The 16,537-nt window shown below is 45.1% G+C and overlaps 1 protein-coding gene across 1 annotated transcript in view; it reads left to right on the top strand.

The window, feature by feature from the left end:
* The window catches only part of FAM155B (family with sequence similarity 155 member B), a 98,083-nt gene extending 82,570 nt beyond the window's left edge, over positions 1 to 15,513 (top strand). The window contains exons 2-3 of the mRNA XM_030576493.1: positions 10,960 to 11,131; positions 12,154 to 15,513. Of these exons, the coding sequence (XP_030432353.1) occupies positions 10,960 to 11,131; positions 12,154 to 12,560 (579 nt within the window). The 3' untranslated portion in view covers positions 12,561 to 15,513. The remainder of the gene's footprint in view (positions 1 to 10,959; positions 11,132 to 12,153) is intronic.
* The last annotated feature ends 1,024 nt before the right edge of the window (positions 15,514 to 16,537 follow it).

Here is a 16,537-nt window from a genome sequence, read left to right as displayed (position 1 = left end):
CCATATACTAGCATGATGTACCAAATCCCAAGGTAGGATATATTGTTCTCAGCTGTGAAATAGTCTCCTCAGGGTAGGTGTTGAAGTTCCATCGCTAGATAAAGTCATGGAGAATGGGAGACTGTGGGAAACAATCTGGCCCTTGCCGTGAGCTGACTGCATCCTAAAGGGCCCTTTCCATCCCTACTGTCTAACTGAAACCCTTGGCATGATAGAAAAGAACAGACCTTGCACAGGCTGTGTATGGCTGCTACAGGCATTCAAAAAATCAAGTGCTGTATGTCCACTTTGGGTCATTTGGCCACTGTTGTGTCCATCTCCCTTCAGGGAAGGTCTTGCTGTTGCCTTTGGTGCTGCAGATAGTTCCATTTGGGTTGACTTTTTGGGTTGACTTTTGGGTTGATATTTGTTTTACAGATATAATTTTTTTGTATGAATCTACGTGCAGAAATTCTATCTTCCTTTGGCACAAGGCTATGATGTAGCCCAGAAAGTAAACAGAATGCAATGGAGACTGGACTTGCAGATCAGCTATTTGTGGTATCTTTGCATCCTCTTGCGAGGGGTTGCATCAAGGAGTTCTTTGCCTTCAGCATATCACATTCAGTCATGCAGCTGCTGTTCATGCTCATGGTGAGAGACACCTGTTCTGGAGTTGGTCAAATAATGAATGATATTCCCTACAAATTTGACAACTTTTTCCTCTCCATGAATCATTCATATGCAGTTTTTTATTTTTGTGAATGTGTACACTATTGGTTAGTATTCATATAAATTCTGGTGTGAACACATTTCATCCTATGAGCTATGTGCAAACTGTTCACCCATTCACTATTCATTACCCATGGATTGGGAGGATTCCCTAAGCCACATAGTATTGCTTCTGCTTCCTAATTGGATGACTTTTGAACAGGAAAAAGATGAATGACTAATAAAGAGAATAGTAAATAATTCCTACCTAGCACAAAGAGTAATTTAGGCTAAAATTCACAAACTTTGGAGACCCATGAACATTTTTATGAATACTTGGTGGCTATTTAATCCCTACAAACAACAAATAGTATGACCCCAATAACAGCAAACTGAACGCAGCACTGCCAGGCTCCTAAATATTTAGGAATTGCTTCCTATTTTATTCAACCATATTCTGCTCTGTGCACAAGGAAACAGTGGATCCAATAAACACACACAAGTGCAGGATGAGAAAAGCGTGGGAGCTTCCCAGTAAGTTGCTATTATACTAGTCAGGGGTGGCTCTAGACATTTCGCCGCCCCAAGCACGGTAGCATGCCATGGGGGGGCGCTCTGCCAGTCACCGGTCCCGCAGCTCCGGTGGATCTCCCACAGGCATGCCTGCAGAGGGTCCACTGGTCCTGCGGCTCCACCGAAGCCGCGGGACCAGCGGACCCTCTGCAGGCATGCCTGCAGGAGGTCCACCTGAGCCTCCTGCCACCCTCTGGGCGACCGGCAGAGCGCCCCCCCATGGCGTGCCGCCCCAAGCACGTGCTTGGCATGCTGGGGCCTGGACCTGCCCCTGATACTAGTTCAGTTGGGACTATTATCAGTATCTAAAACTGCCTGTTAATTCTGGTTGCTGCTTCAAGACGTGTTCAAAGTAGAAAGTTGAATCTGCTCCAGCTATGAGATCAAGTCTGGAGCTGGCCATATTCTCCTCATTGTCCCCATCTCCACTGCAGGTTTAGGGCAGCTCCTGATCACAATGAATGGGTTAGTGAAGGGAGAACATTAATAGTGATTCATGTCAACCTGCACAGTGGTTATCTAATATCAGCCAACGGAGAATAGAATGAAACCACCCTTATGAAAAAATCCCACTGAATTTAATAGGAATAAAGCCAATCAGGTTACAGATTACTGTAAAAATGTAAAGAATACAATAGAGAATAAAATCCTTTCTTTATATTTTTAAATTATTTTATGGAGCTATATACCAGGGAGATAATTCTCTGTTTCATAGATTTTAAATCCAGAAGGGACCATCATGATCTTCTAATCTCACTTCCTGTGATGTTGTCTAATTAAAATATAACCATGCAAACCATTGTTGCTACCACTGTTGTATAATTGCAACAAACTTATACAAAGTGTAACACGTGGCCAGAAAGGGTAAGCATCCTGCAGGCTAACTGACCCAAAGCCAACCTTTAAAGACATGTTAGAAAGTATGTGAATGGTAATTAGGGCTATTCCCTGCTAGATAGGCTAGAACTTTGAAGTGCAAACCTGTATTATTAGAGATTATACTAATTGTGTGCGTTTACTTATATATTGTTTAATAATTAGCCATGTAAACAGACAGTTCCTGTCTGTCACTATAGCTATTGATTCAGAGATATAAAGGGAATATTAACATTTAGATTAATCTTGAATGCAATAATGTCATTGTCTATATGTCTCTTTAAAGTTTGTGATAGACTGCCTAATGGATAAATAATTTTATGTTAATCCATGTAGTTAATTACGGGTGAGGTTTAGGAAACTGAAGGTTACATCAAAAGCCTATCGTTCACCTAGGACTGTATGGTCAAATGGCTGCTAGAAAACTGTATAAAAGACCCTTGGGTCCTGATCCTGTCATCTCAGATTTGCTTGAGGCTTCATGCAGGGGAAGCCTAAATCATAAGGATTGAGATCCCAGTCCTGACAGGACCACTCTGAATATAAACATTGGACTATAACCCATGAACTGTTTCTGAAAGAATTCTTTGCAACTACAAAGCTCACTATCTCTGCTATGAATCTGAGGCCACATCTACACTACAGCATAAAATCGAAATTAATAAAACCGGTTTCATAAAACTGGTTTTATAAAATCGATTTTACACGTCCACACTAGGGCACATTAATTCGGTGGTGTGCGTCCATGGTCCTAGGCTACCATCGATTTCCAGAGTGGTGCACTCTGGGTAGCTCAGTAAAAGAATGAGACCGATAACTTCGATTTCCGTCCACACTAACCCTAAATCGATATAGTAATATCTATTTTAGGGTTACTCCTCTCGTTGGGGAGGAGTACAGAAATCGATTTTAAGAGCCCTTAAAATCGATTTAAAGTGCCTTGTAGTGTGGACGGGTACAGCGTTAAATCGATTTAACGCTGTTTAAATCGATTTAACGCTGTAGTGTGGACCAGGCCTCAATCTCAAGAATTGTACCCATGTCTTTATACTGATCTTTCAACCATACTATTTTTCTTTTTTAATAAATTTTAGCTTCATTAATAAGAATTAGCTGTGAATGTGTGTTTGGGTAAGATTTGGAATATTCATTAATCTGGGAGGTAACGTGTCTGATCTTTGGGAGTGGCAGAACTTTTTTATATGATGAATAAGATTTTCAGTAATTGTCATCATAGTTGACTCGGATGTCTGGATGGAGGCGGAAGGCTGGGTTACTTCAAGGGAACTGTATTGTTGGCTTCTGGGTAACCAGTGAGGTATTATAGAAGCTGTTTTGCGCTGGTTTGGTAAATCTAAAATATTGGAATATCCACCAGCTTAGGGTATTGTCTGCCCCATTCTTTGCATCCGACAAAGTGGGTATTCACCCATGAAAGCTCATGCTCCAAAACGTCTGTTAGTCTATAAGGTGCCACAGGATTCTTTGCTGCCCATCCTTTGCAGTTCGCCCTAATTGAGTAACCTCACTTGACTCTCCTGGGATTCTGGTCACACTTCCTATGGCATAACATAGGCCACAGAATTTCACCTAGTGACACCTGCACCTCACCCAACAACCTGTGATTGAATTAGAGCATATTTTTAGAAAAACATTCAGTCCTGATATCAAGACTTCATGAGATGCAGTCTTGAATATTAAATCCTATAAAACAACAGAAAATTTCTCTAGAAAAGTTATAATTTCCTATTAATTTTTATAAGATTTTACTATGAGGGCAAAGTTATTTGTCTTGTGGCCTAGTCAGGCTCTGAACCCAGATTTCATTGTAGTAACACACTGCTCCCTCCATCCTCCTTGTCTGCTTTCATTTGTATGAATGTTACTTTTCTTATCTCACTGCTTTGATAATAGAACTAAAAGGCCCTGCAGATTCCTGCTAATACAAGATGGAATGGGATGAATGCACCCTCTAATGGAGAAGACAGGAATAAATCTTTCCTATGCATCAGAGTAGAGAAATTGTATTTTGGATTCCTCATAGTGCAAGATATTTTATTCCAAGAAAATTCCTTGGGGAGAACCCTTTGTTGTCAGATGATTTTGCAACTGACCCATCTCTAGAGTTTGTTGCTATTACATTCCTTGCCAAAATGCCCACTTCTTAAATGGATTCCTCACTTGGTTATCATTTCCCAGTGCTAGGCCTCACCCTGAAGTCATTCCAGATACTGTTCCCAAATGTTATTACACTACATTTTAAAAAGAGAGAGAGAGCAGCTAACTATAAGCACATGTCACTAGCAGTTTATCTCATGGTTGTTCTTCCACTACTGTAACCCTTGCCTTCCCACACCCTCTTCCTTCATTTATTACCATTGCATGTTGTATAATTTCCACAGCAAGCTGCTTGGGGCAGAGACCTGTCACTCATTTGTTCTCTAAGATGCCATGCATAGCTACAGTGTTGTATAAGTAATAATATTGCACTGTTAGGCACATAGAGATTGCCACACTGGACCAGAGCAGCAGTGCATCGAATCTGGGATCCTGTCTCGAACAGTGCCCAGTGCAGGGCCTTTCCTAGCTATTCTGGGGCCCTACGCAGCCCCCCCACAGGGTGTGTGTGTGGGGCCCCAGGCATCTGTGGGGGAGGAAGTGTGGGGGGGGCTGTCCTCAGGACTCTGCAGGTGGGTGGGCCCTAGGGCTCCATGGGAGGAGGAGGGATGGGGCTGGCTTGTGGGGCAGGGGTGAACCACCCCTCAGCACTCACCAGCTGCACAGCTGCGTCTGGGTCTGCACTTCCCGCCACTGGTGAGTGCAGGCCCAGCCATGCTGCCAAGCTCAGGAGAGTGGGGGCGGAGCAGGGGCAGGAAGAGGTGGGGTGGGGGCACAGCAGGGGCGGGGGCCTTGGGGAAGAGCCAGAGCAGGGGCTGGAGCAGGACGCAGCTGCGCAAGGCGCCAGGAAATTTGGTGCCTCGAATTTCCTGGTGCCCTATGCAGCTGTGTACTTTGCGTATGGGTAGGGATGCCCCTGGACTAGTGCCACACAGTTCAGAAATAGACACAGATATCTCCACAGTGGACAACTATGGGATAAACTGCTGCCATAGGAATTTTCTTAATTTCCTCTGTTACTTAGTTGCTGGCCCTGAACCATGAGGTTTTATCTCTTCTTATCGCTTTTTTTTATCCTGTCTAGTATAATGGTTTATGTTCTCATTGTTCATGGAAACCTCGCTGGAATCCTACTAAGGTCTTGGTCCCAGTGATTTCTAATAACAATGATGGAGGCTTCATGTCCCAGATGGCCAGCCCCTTTAAGGGAATATAGGCCCAACTCCAACTGTGACACAATTAGCTCACCTCCTGAAAATGAAGTTCTTGTGATTTGTGAGTAATATCACCAACCAGTCCTTCTGGGGAAAAGATAAGAGCAGAGGCCTTTGGAAGAGCTGGAAGAAGTTAAAGGCTCCTGCAGGCTGCAGAGAGCAAGAAAGCTCCTGCAGGGGACACTGGAGTACCACGGGGAGGCCAGACTCGGCAAGAAGGACATGGGAGGAACTGGATATAGAGAGGAAGAGAGATCTGCCCCCAGGGAGAAAGGATTGGGTCCAGATGGAGACTGGAGTGAAGACTTTGTTTCTTTGGACCACTACTGGAGGCACACTATTGAGTTCTGTTCTGGAAAGACTTGCTTGCCAGCCTGTATGGAAACAGTGTGGATGGTGTTGTGTTTCTACCTGGTCCCGTTGACAACACAAGCACCAGAAGGAGGGTTGTGGAATTCCCTTAGTTAGGAGGAAAGGGTTTGGGCCACTGGAGATCATGTGTGGGATTACATAAATTAGACCTCATCCATAAAGGGAAACTTGTTTTGAATACCTTGGACTGTGAGGAGCTTATTGCAAAGGTGTAAGAAAGAGAAAGAAAGGCAGGGCTGTGCAGCACCCCCTCCCCGCCTTGGCCACAAGGAGGGCTCTCTGCAGGCAGTGACTCTGTCACACCTCATTTATTTAACTGGGGTTTTGAGTAACTTGGAAAACTAATCACCCTTTCTAGTCTACCATTGCCACAGGCCTGCCTCCACAGCCATCCCCTGAATGGTCCTGCTTCAAGCCCCAGTGCTCTGCCTCCTCCTGTTCCCGCCAAACAATGGACACGGTCAGGGAGATATGTGTGTCAAATCTTACACTACTGCAGCTTGTGCTTGTTGTGGGGATAGACAGAGACATGTCTCTAGACCTGTCAATCCAGCACCTCAATCTCACCTGCATTGTTTTCCCTTTCAAAGGACAATTAAATTACAAATGCCAAATGACATTCTGCCTGTGTTTGGTAGCAGAGGGAAAACCAGCAATGTGCCGCTAGTGGATCTACAGATTGCACCTGATAGCACAGGGGTGAAAACTGGGGTCTAACATCTGTTGGATGCTGCTTTAAATAATACTAAAGATTATGTTTTTCCTGGTGAATTAGGTATGTCCTACTGAAGTGAAGCATTTGGGCCAGAATTTCACTTCAGCTGCAAATTTCTGCAGCCCCAAGGAGGTGGGAATGCTGGCATGCCTTCACCTCACCCTGGGATACATGGGAGATTTGTACAATTTTGTGTCATATATTTTCTTGCTGCCTCTTGGTCATTTACAGCAAAAGTGATAACACAGCCTCCAGCACAGCACAGGGCTGCAAGCTAATAGAATTTCTGTGCCATTGGATCATACAATGGGAGCTTTCAGTGCTGTGGGAGCCTGTGCTAATTCGGAAGGCTGGTAGGTGCTTATTCTCAGTCTTTCCCCTGGGAAAACCTCCAACACCTCGCCCTACAGGCTCCCAACAGCCAGTCCCTAAAATACTTCATATTAGCAAAGGCAGGAAATGTCCATCTGAGCTAGCTTGTCAGCAGGGCCAACTCCAGGCACTAGCATAGGAAGCTGGTGCTTGGGGTGACCAGTTCAAAGGGGCGGCACTCCATCCAGTATCAGGGCGGCACATCCAGGTATTCGGTGGGAATTCAGCGGCGGGTCCCTCATTCCCTCTCTTCCTCTTTGAGCTGCCACCGAAGTGCTGCCGCTCGTCTTTTTTTTTTTTTTTTTAGCTGCTGGAGTGGCAGAAAAGCTGGAGCCAGCCCTGCTTGTCAGGGCCATGATTTCTCACTATGGGTCCCAGCCAGGTCTAACCATGCCCAGCTGATGTTAACTGCTCCACTTCATTCTGCAAAACCTCACTTTCCTGGGCTCTGACAGCAGCTGAGCAATGAAAAAGAAGATGCCCTCCCCGCCCATGCTGCAGGGTAAGATAGGGAGTTTCACCCTGATACACCCTTGCTGGGTTGGCAGTGGAGATATCTGCAGGCTCCTGTTCTGCTTTGTACTGGAATACTTAGGCTGTTTCCTTAAGACTCTGGCTGGGTATTGGGATACTTAGAGAGAGGGAAGGAGGAGCAAAGAGCTTGGGAATGGGCTCTTGTAAGTGGGATGCTTCCAGGACCCAGTAATTCCAGACAGTGCATGTATCACTAACTCAGCATTACTTTGGTTTGCATGATAAAACAGATACACAGTAGGACAGATGCTCCATGAGGCCTCTGTGGGGTTAATTAACATGGAGCAGCTAGTCCTGATGATTTTGCATGCAGAAGTGAATTTGCTTCTTTTGGGTGTTCTGTGTTGACCAGCATCATGTGTGATTATGTCACAATGTGTACTATTAGACATTCCCATTTCGGTTGTGAAAGTGCTCACCTCTTCTATTGAACTGCACTTTGAATTGAATGGGTGATAGAGCATGGGATACCAGGAATCAGCTTTCTCAGCAGAGGGTGGCTGTGGAATTCCCTCTCAGAGGAGATCACAGTGAGCCCAACCTTCATCCAAAGTCTTTCAAATTGTACATATGGCACACTTATCTAATCTACCTTCATCCTCCCTCTCCCTTCCATCCTAGTGTTTGTTATAATTATTTCTTGTATCTTGTTTCAGTTTAGACCAGGGTGGCCAAACTGTGGCTCACAAGATACGTGTCTGTTTTACTGTTAAAGTGAGGCTCATGGAGATCCCCAAGTCCCTCCTCTCCCATCCTCCACTTACCAAACAGGGATGTGGGGAGCTCGGGACCTCTGCCTTGCAGCGGGGTTGTGGGGGAGGGCCTTCTGCCCAGTGGAGGGGGCGGGTCTCAGGGCTTCAGCCCCGCAAGGCACACCTGCCAGGGCTCAGGGCTTCAGCAGGAGCAGGGCTGCAGCTCCAAGCCCTGTCAAGCACCTCCTGTAGGGCTGAAGCCCTGAGACCCAGCCCTGGCTTTTGAACTTCTGAAGATTGTCATATGCAGCTTGGAGCATCAGTAAGTTTGGCCACCCCTGGCTTAGACTGTAAGCTCTCTGGGAAAGGGTGAATGTCTTCCTATGTGTCTGTGCAGCCCCACACACAAAGGGGTCCTGTTCCTAATGGGAGTCTTGTGGTGATACCATTGTATAAATAAATACTAATTATAATCCTCCCTGTACAAATGAGGGCTGACAAAAGGGTAAAAGTTTCTTGTAAAATTCCAAGTAAGGCAACTGAATGTAGAAGAACTAGATTCATTTCAAGCACACACAAAGATTTACCCAGTTCTCATTGAACAACATGGGAATCTTTCTATTAAACTTCAATATGTGTTGGATGAGGACCTTAATATGTGTCTTAATTTTGTATTTGATGCCTAGATATTATAGTGATATGTGCACTAGGGATGCTGGTTTCTTGCTGTTGTTGTCATGGATTGCATGGAAAATGACCATTTTTTGTGAAAAACATGAGATCTCTGTTTCCAATAAACTTTTCACCAGTTTCTGCTTACTGTGCATATACCTGAGAAATGGGGACGTGGCAGAGTGAGCAAGATGACAAGTGGATATGGAGCCTTAGAGGAAGCCATCTGGCCTGCTCTTCAGTTCTCAAGCTGAGCCTGCAGACCAGATCACTGAGGGCAGTGGGAAAGAAACAACAGGAAAAAGCAAACAGTGAAGTCTAGGAGGAAAGGGGACTAGTCCCACAAAGAGGAAAGCTTTATTAAAAAATCACTAGAACAATTTTACCAAGATTTGTGGTAAATTCTCCATCACTGATCATTTTTAAATCAAGATGGATGTTTTACTAAAAGATCTGCTCTAGGAATTATTTTGGGGAAGTTCTACGGCCTGTGTTATCCAAGAGGTCAGACTAGATAATCACAATGGTCCTCTCTGGTCTTAGAAACTATTAATCTATTTTCTCTGGTGAGGAGGGGCATCTCCATTAGCCAGTTCTTGAGGAGTGTTTCCTTTTCCACACTACTGCGTGGTTTTGTCTCCTTTGGGGCAGCAGGCCTTGCCTATGATGTTTGCACTACAGGAGTTGCTGCTGTTGATAAGCCTGATAGACTTCAAAGTCAGAGTTTATGGCACATGTGGAGTATGAATGTTGAGGCAGGCATAAGCGGAGCCTAAGTTACAAGCTACGCACAAGCTAGGCTTTGATTCTGAGAGTTTTGCAAAGTTCAGCTCTAACCATCTAAAAGATGAATGTAAAATCCTCCTTTAAGGGGCGTACAGGAACATTTCTAGCACTGGTTAAAGCATTGTTTGGTATGTATTGGTAATTAAAATACATCTATAGAATGCAATGTTGCCCATGAGATATGCCCATCTGAACCAAGAGAAATGGCATGTTTTCCATCAATAAAGGATTCCACCTAAGCAACAGGTAAATGGATATAGAAGATTAAATAGATTTAACAGTGAAACAGAAGAGGAAGAGGCCATTCTAACAAACAATGAGCTACCTCTTATTAACATCATCCAGAATAAAGTGTAAGGCAGGATTGGTAATATCCATGAATCTCCCCAGTGGCAGGAACTAGTGTACATTTTCCAGCAGTCATATGCATATGGGTATTTTCAAACTGGACCACTCCAAATGTCCATCAAGCCAAGTCTCCAGTCTCCAGCAGTGACCAGTGCTGGACACTTCACAGGAAGGTGTAAAATCCCTATAATTATTATTATTGTGCAGTATTGTCCCAGAGGTAAATTCCTTCCTGACTCCAGCTGGTGAGCAGTTTACATCCTGAAGTGTGAGGATCAAGAGCCCGGCTAATTTAATCTTACTTAGTGTCACTGCAGGTGCTTTGTTGATTCATATAAGTGTGCGTGTGACTTTAATACCTCTGTCAACTGTTATTTGTTGTGGGGCTGCTCACAAGGACTAGATTTCATATCCTGGTTTGTTATACTGGCTGCCAATGCTGGTTTGCTGTTGTAGAGTTTCTCATTAGTGTTGGGCTGCACAATATAGTTTGTTATTATAGGGCTACTTACCAGGAACTAAGCTACCAGTGTTATTTTGTTATTTGTAGGGTTGCTTATGACTCATGGTCATAAGAGGAAAAAGCATTTCCACACTTCTTTTTAAAGTGGAGACAAATAATTTTACGAATTTTGCAAACAGGTGAAATTTTGAGCCTACCAACCTTGACAGTGTCACTAAAGCCTCTAATCACGTCTAAGGACCTACAAGTAGAGGACAGTAGCCTATATGTTCATTTGCTTTACTCTTGTAGATGTTTTAGGTTGTGAATTGAATTTCACACTAACATCTTTCAGTTTACATTAAATGAAAGAGTTAATTCAATAAGTAACCATGATGTATTAACAAATATTTATTGAGATTAAACAGTGAGGTAAGCGCTCACCATTCATCTACCTTTAACTTGCACTAAGCCACAAGATTATTAAATGGTTTTAATATGCATGTTTTTGCTGATCTGATGATATGTCTTGCGGTGTCTTGTTTTTTCCCTTAGGCTGTCTACAAGGCCTGGCTGTGCTCCGAGTATTTCAATGTGACACAACAACAGTGCCAACACCGGATTCCATGCAAGCAATACTGCCTGGAGGTGCAGACTAGGTGCCCTTTTGTGTTACCTGACAATGACGAGCTGATCTATGGAGGGTTGCCTGGTTTCATCTGTACGGGTAAGAAGGTCATGGAAGTAGGACAGGTGTCCCCGTAATGACTTCTTGTCTCCTGCCCATTGTACATTTCAGGAAATGGAGGAAATACAAAAAGACAGGCAGACAAGTGTGTGGGGTGGATGGGGAGGATTTTCAACTCATGTTCAAGTAATAAGTTCCATTTCTGTAGAGCCTTTCACTCTGAAGACTCCTATAGCACTGTACCATGGGCCAAATCTTGTGTAAAGACTTCAGGATTTGGTCATATATATAAAAATAAATATATATAGGAAGTACATTATCCAGTATTGAAATATTTTCATCTCTGAGGTGAAATATAGCTGTTTAGCAGCCTCACAGCAACATTACCTGACACTTTAGGGCAGGAAGTGAAAAACAGTCCCACTGCTAACTGAAACTTCAGGGGTCTATTTGGTGAGGCAAAATGTGACTGGGTTAAAGTTTGACCAGCTCATTGACACTAACTGCTACAAAAGATGTCAGAGGATTTTCTTTTTTAAAGTGTGTTTAGTATTCATGGCAGGTGCTCAGAGACTGACGTCCTCAATTTATCCATCCATACAACAGGTACAGCATAGTTAGGGGCAGTACAAACTTTCCATCCTGCCACCTACCATTGCAGATTTTCCTGGCAGTTCTCCCATCCATGACTGAACCTGGCCTGACCCTATAGTTTGTAAGATCTGATAAATACACAGCCTGAGATGTTCACAGCTTTGTCCCAAAATATCATTACCCATGGTCCTTGGATCTTGGAATAAAGTGGACCTGGACCATGGTTGCTTTTTCTCTGGAGGAATGTGACTTAGGGTCTTAGTCCCAGAGAAAATCTGCCCAGGTGAAGGTGCTCGGGGTCCCAGTCCTTAGGCTAAAAGTTGTCCAGGAGCAGGCAGCCAACCAGAACTGAAACCCCTTTTTTCCTGCTGCAGGTGGATTTTCTGGCAGGCCTATGGCTTTACTCTCTATTGGACTTCCACTGCACGTTCACTGATTTCTCACCATCTGTTGTTATGTTTTGCCAGGGTTGCTAGAGAGCCAATTATCCAATGAGGAAGCAAAGTGCTGCGATGTGCAATGGGACTCTTGTGACCACCCACCAGACAGCAACTACAATGCGTCCCCCAAATCCACAGAGTTGGAGTCATTCCATTACCACCGTCATGACCCCCACCTTCATCACCACCAGCAGCATCACTATTACCTCTACCACCACTACCAGTACCACCAACCCCACCCACCATCTTTGCTACCTGTCTCCGCCGGGTCTCGCCTCAGCAACAGCAAAATCAGACTCTGCATCCTGGTCCTTATGCTTCTCCACACCATGGTGTCCTTCTCAAGCGTGCACAGCAGTGAGGGGACTGCCAGCAGGGGGCTGAGCTATGAGGCCCTGCCTGCCATGGATGAGAGCATAACAAGAGATGAGTGACCCAGAGGGGAAAGGAAATGTCCAAGCAGAGTGCCGGCTCTTTTCCTGCCAAGGGGGGCACACACTATTCCTCCAATGGGAGGCACAGGATTGGGGGTGATGCACACACACACCCCTACCCACACCCCCAAGAGCTGCTCGCCACGGGGCATCCCCGTGATGAAGAGTCTTTAATGCACACAGGGCTGCAGGACTCAGCTTTGAGAAGGGTTCAGTTATCAACAGCCTTTCAGCTGTGCGCATCCTGCTTGGGAGAGGCTCTGGGAGCTAGCGCAAAGAGGTATAGAAAAGGGGACGGGGGCTGGGATGGGAGAGGGTCCCTTTGAAAGAGTTCTCCCCATGGAAATGCCACTGCTTTCCCTGCCACCTATGAGGTGTCTCATGTGGTGCCCCTATTTTTTCTACCAACTGGATAATTCAGTGCTATAGGTTCAATAAATTGGTTTATCCGCTATTCCTCCCCCCCGACCCAATCTTTAAACCTCACCATTGTATATCACCAAAGCTGCTGGGTGGCATATACAGCAACTCAAACACCTCGAAACAGACCCCACCTAACTTCTCAGCACACCTCTCCCCGCTGAGGGACAGTCTTGGCTCCTTAGTGTGACTTGCTGACCCCTCTCTCTGGGTAGCCTGGTGTTAGGCTCACTCTCTTGCCAACAGACAAGATCCATTTCTGAGGCTAAGTTGTTGGGGTGGAAGATGTATTACACAGCATTGTGTGTGCCATATGGGGTTGTGTTTCTTACCTCAGTCAGCCCTTCCTTGTCTATGCCACTCTTGTCCTTCAATACATTGAACATAAATAACATCCCCTGTGGATGTTGTCAGTGAGTAGAGAGATGGATGTAGTACGGGATGGAACAGGAAATTATATTTCCAGAGTTCTTAACACTTCACTCCCCAATGTGTCCCCAGAATTTTCTTAAATTCCTGTACTTTGTTTTCTCCAACAGCTTGTTTGAGTTTGGAGAGGGCAGCAGTTAGGGAAACAAGAATCTGCAAGAGACCGGTGGCACATACTCAGTGCTTAAGCTGAGGGAGTTGGAAGTGTCATATCACAGTGAGCAGCTTTGCAGGGGCAGAGCTGACTGCACTATTTTGCAGTGGGGCCAGGGATGGTAACAAATGGATAAAAAGCCCCAACTTGCACCCTGTAAAGTTTCCCAGTTACAAACTCTTACAGCATGTGAGAAGAGGACTGGAGAAATCCAGCCCATAGGGAAATAGTTTCCCAAATAAAATGCCAGCAGCTAATAAGGGACAGGTGAAGAAGTGAGGTTTCATGTGCACTATGTGCAGCACTGATCATACGACTCCTGAAAGTCGTGCTGGAACAGCCACACTCAGCCTGGCAAGATGTTGATTGGCAACAGCTTAGATTGACTCACCTTTATGTCCGTTGTCTCCAGGCAACGCTTACCTCAAACACGGTCATAGACTGGAATTCAGCCCCATCCAGACATAGGATCCCACCTCTAACTCTGACCTTTCAAATTCTCCATCCTGAGGACTGAGATTTATACTAATAGGGAATGTTGTAACTTGAGGCATGTGGCACCCCTCCACCCCTTCTATGTCCCTGTATAGCTGATATTTTCTCCTGCAGAGCCCACGTTCACGGTGATTTCTCTCATTCTCGCAGTCATGTTACTGTAACGGGCTGATGATATCACTAGGAGGAGCGAATGACATTCTAGGAAGGAATGCTTCGGGTCCTGGCTGGAAACAAAGACAAACTAATCAGGAATGAGAGAGGAGTTGAGGGTCAAATATTAGTGAGGACAAAGCTCACTTTGGAGGGGGAAGGCAAGATGAACTTGTTGCCCAACATCAGTATGAAGTGAAGCACAAGGAGACAGAAAAGAATGTTGTGCACAGTTAGATGCTCTCCCTCTCTCCAGGTCACAGTGACCGGGAGCATTTATTATTCATCTTGCATGGCTCATTTAGGGAAAAATTAAGATCTAAGTCCCACCACCTGAGACAGCATGTTCAGTGGCTGAGTGGTTGTAACTAGGGGTCAGGTAAACCAACTAAAATCAGAATTAGACTGGTTCTTCTGTCAAATTTCAAACCAAGCCCAGACTTGTCTGAAGGTCAAAGAAATTTCATAAAGTTCAGGATTTATAATACTTTTGTATTTCCTGGCTTCTCTTGAATTGAAGCAGAAATAACCAAAACACTATGAGAAAAGCTACTTCCCGCCTGGCTGGAAGAAGGAAGTACCAGAAATCTCATGGGAAAGCTGGATTTTCTGATATTTCCAGCCCATTTCCAGACCAAAGAGGATCAGAAAAGCAGGTGAATGTTTGGATTCTTATTTGACTTGAACCTCAGAATTTTTGGATGATGTTTACATATTATTCTTTCCCATGCATTACCAAAGTCCTGAATGCATATAGCCTGTGAACACCATTCTCATAATACCAAACAGACCCACTGGCTATCAGGCTAAAATTGTGTAATAGGGATAATACTACTAGTTTTCAGGGTAGATCCTGAGGACTCTTCCCAAGACAGATCCTGTTGCTGTTTACATCCACTGTGGCTAGGACAGACCTTGTGTGAATATTCACAACAGCTACCGTGTATTTGCAGTTTGGTTCACTCTGATGTAAGAACAGGTATGTGCAACAGTTTAGCAAATATGAATCAGACTTTTTTTGATCTTAGGATTTTTTTGCCTTGGCATTTAAAACCAGCCTTTGTGGTAGCTATGATGACTTGAGCAGATGACTAGGCCAAACGAACATGCACAAGCATGTTTTTGTATCAGGATTACAAACTCTGACTCATTTTTAAGGAAACTAAACTTCACAGGAAGTTTTAAGGAAACTAAACTTGTTAAGGTTTGAGTGGCCACCTAATTCCAAGTGTCTACTTCAGAGATAGGATGAGTTAGTCTTTAAACCAGAGGTGGGCAAACTTTTCGGCCTGAGGGCCACATCTGGGAATAGAAATTGTATGGGGGGCCATGAATGCTCACATTAGTAGGAAGGGGTGAGGGCTCTGGTTGGGAGTGCGGGCTCTGGGATGGGGCTGGGGATGAGGGATTTGGGGTGCAGGAGGGTGCTCCAGGCTGGGCCTGAAGGGTTTGCAGGATGGGAGAGGAATCAAGGCTGGGGCAGAGGGTTGGGGCATAGGGAGAGGCTCAGGGGTGCAGTCTCCAGGCAACGCTTACCTCAAGCAGCTCCTGGAAGTAGCAGCAAGTCCCTTCTCTGGCGCCTACGTGGAGATTTGGCCAGGTGGCTTTGCACGCTGCCCAGTCTGCAGCAACACCCCTGCAGCTCGCATTGGCTGTTGTTCCCAGCCAATGGGAGCTGCAGGGGTGGCACTTGGGGTGGGGGCAGCATGCAGAGTGGAGCCCCTGGCTGCCCCTATGCTTAGGAGCCTGAAGGAAGCCATGTCACTGTTTCCGGGAACCATGTGGAGCAGTCCCCAACCTTGCTCCCCGGCTAGAGCACCTGAGCAGGGCAAGCCCCAGACTCTGCTCCCCAGTGGGAGCTCAAGGACCAGATTAAAACAGCTGGCGGGCCAGATCCAGCATGTGTGCTGTAGTTTGCCCACCCCTGCTTTAAATAATACAATAGGATGGAGAAGAGCAGACCAAGTCACCAAACTTGTTCAATGTCTTGTCTGATTCTGTTCAGGTCAGACACCAAGCAGAAAACTCTTAAGTACTGCTCAACCACAGGTGGGCATAGTGGCCTGTTTATATTTTTGTCATTTCTGCTCTCTGTGAATACTAGGTAATCCCATAAAGACTGTGGGCCTGAATCTCATTTATACTAAGGCAATCTAAAGGGACCATAAAATGGGTGTAAATGTAATTATGTCCCTTTACCTTGCCAGAGCCTTTTATGGTGCCAGGACAGTGTAAAGGACCCTTACAGTAAATGAGAATAAGGCCCTACAAGTGGCATGTGATAACAGGAAGCCACATACTGATATAAGGAAATTTTGTGTAGGTT

The sequence above is a fragment of the Gopherus evgoodei genome, chromosome 9, assembly GCF_007399415.2.
Source record: "Gopherus evgoodei ecotype Sinaloan lineage chromosome 9, rGopEvg1_v1.p, whole genome shotgun sequence".
NCBI classification, from domain to species: Eukaryota; Metazoa; Chordata; order Testudines; family Testudinidae; genus Gopherus; species Gopherus evgoodei.
The sequence above is the reverse complement of the archived record's forward strand: the minus strand, read 5'-3'. Positions and strand labels throughout refer to the sequence as shown.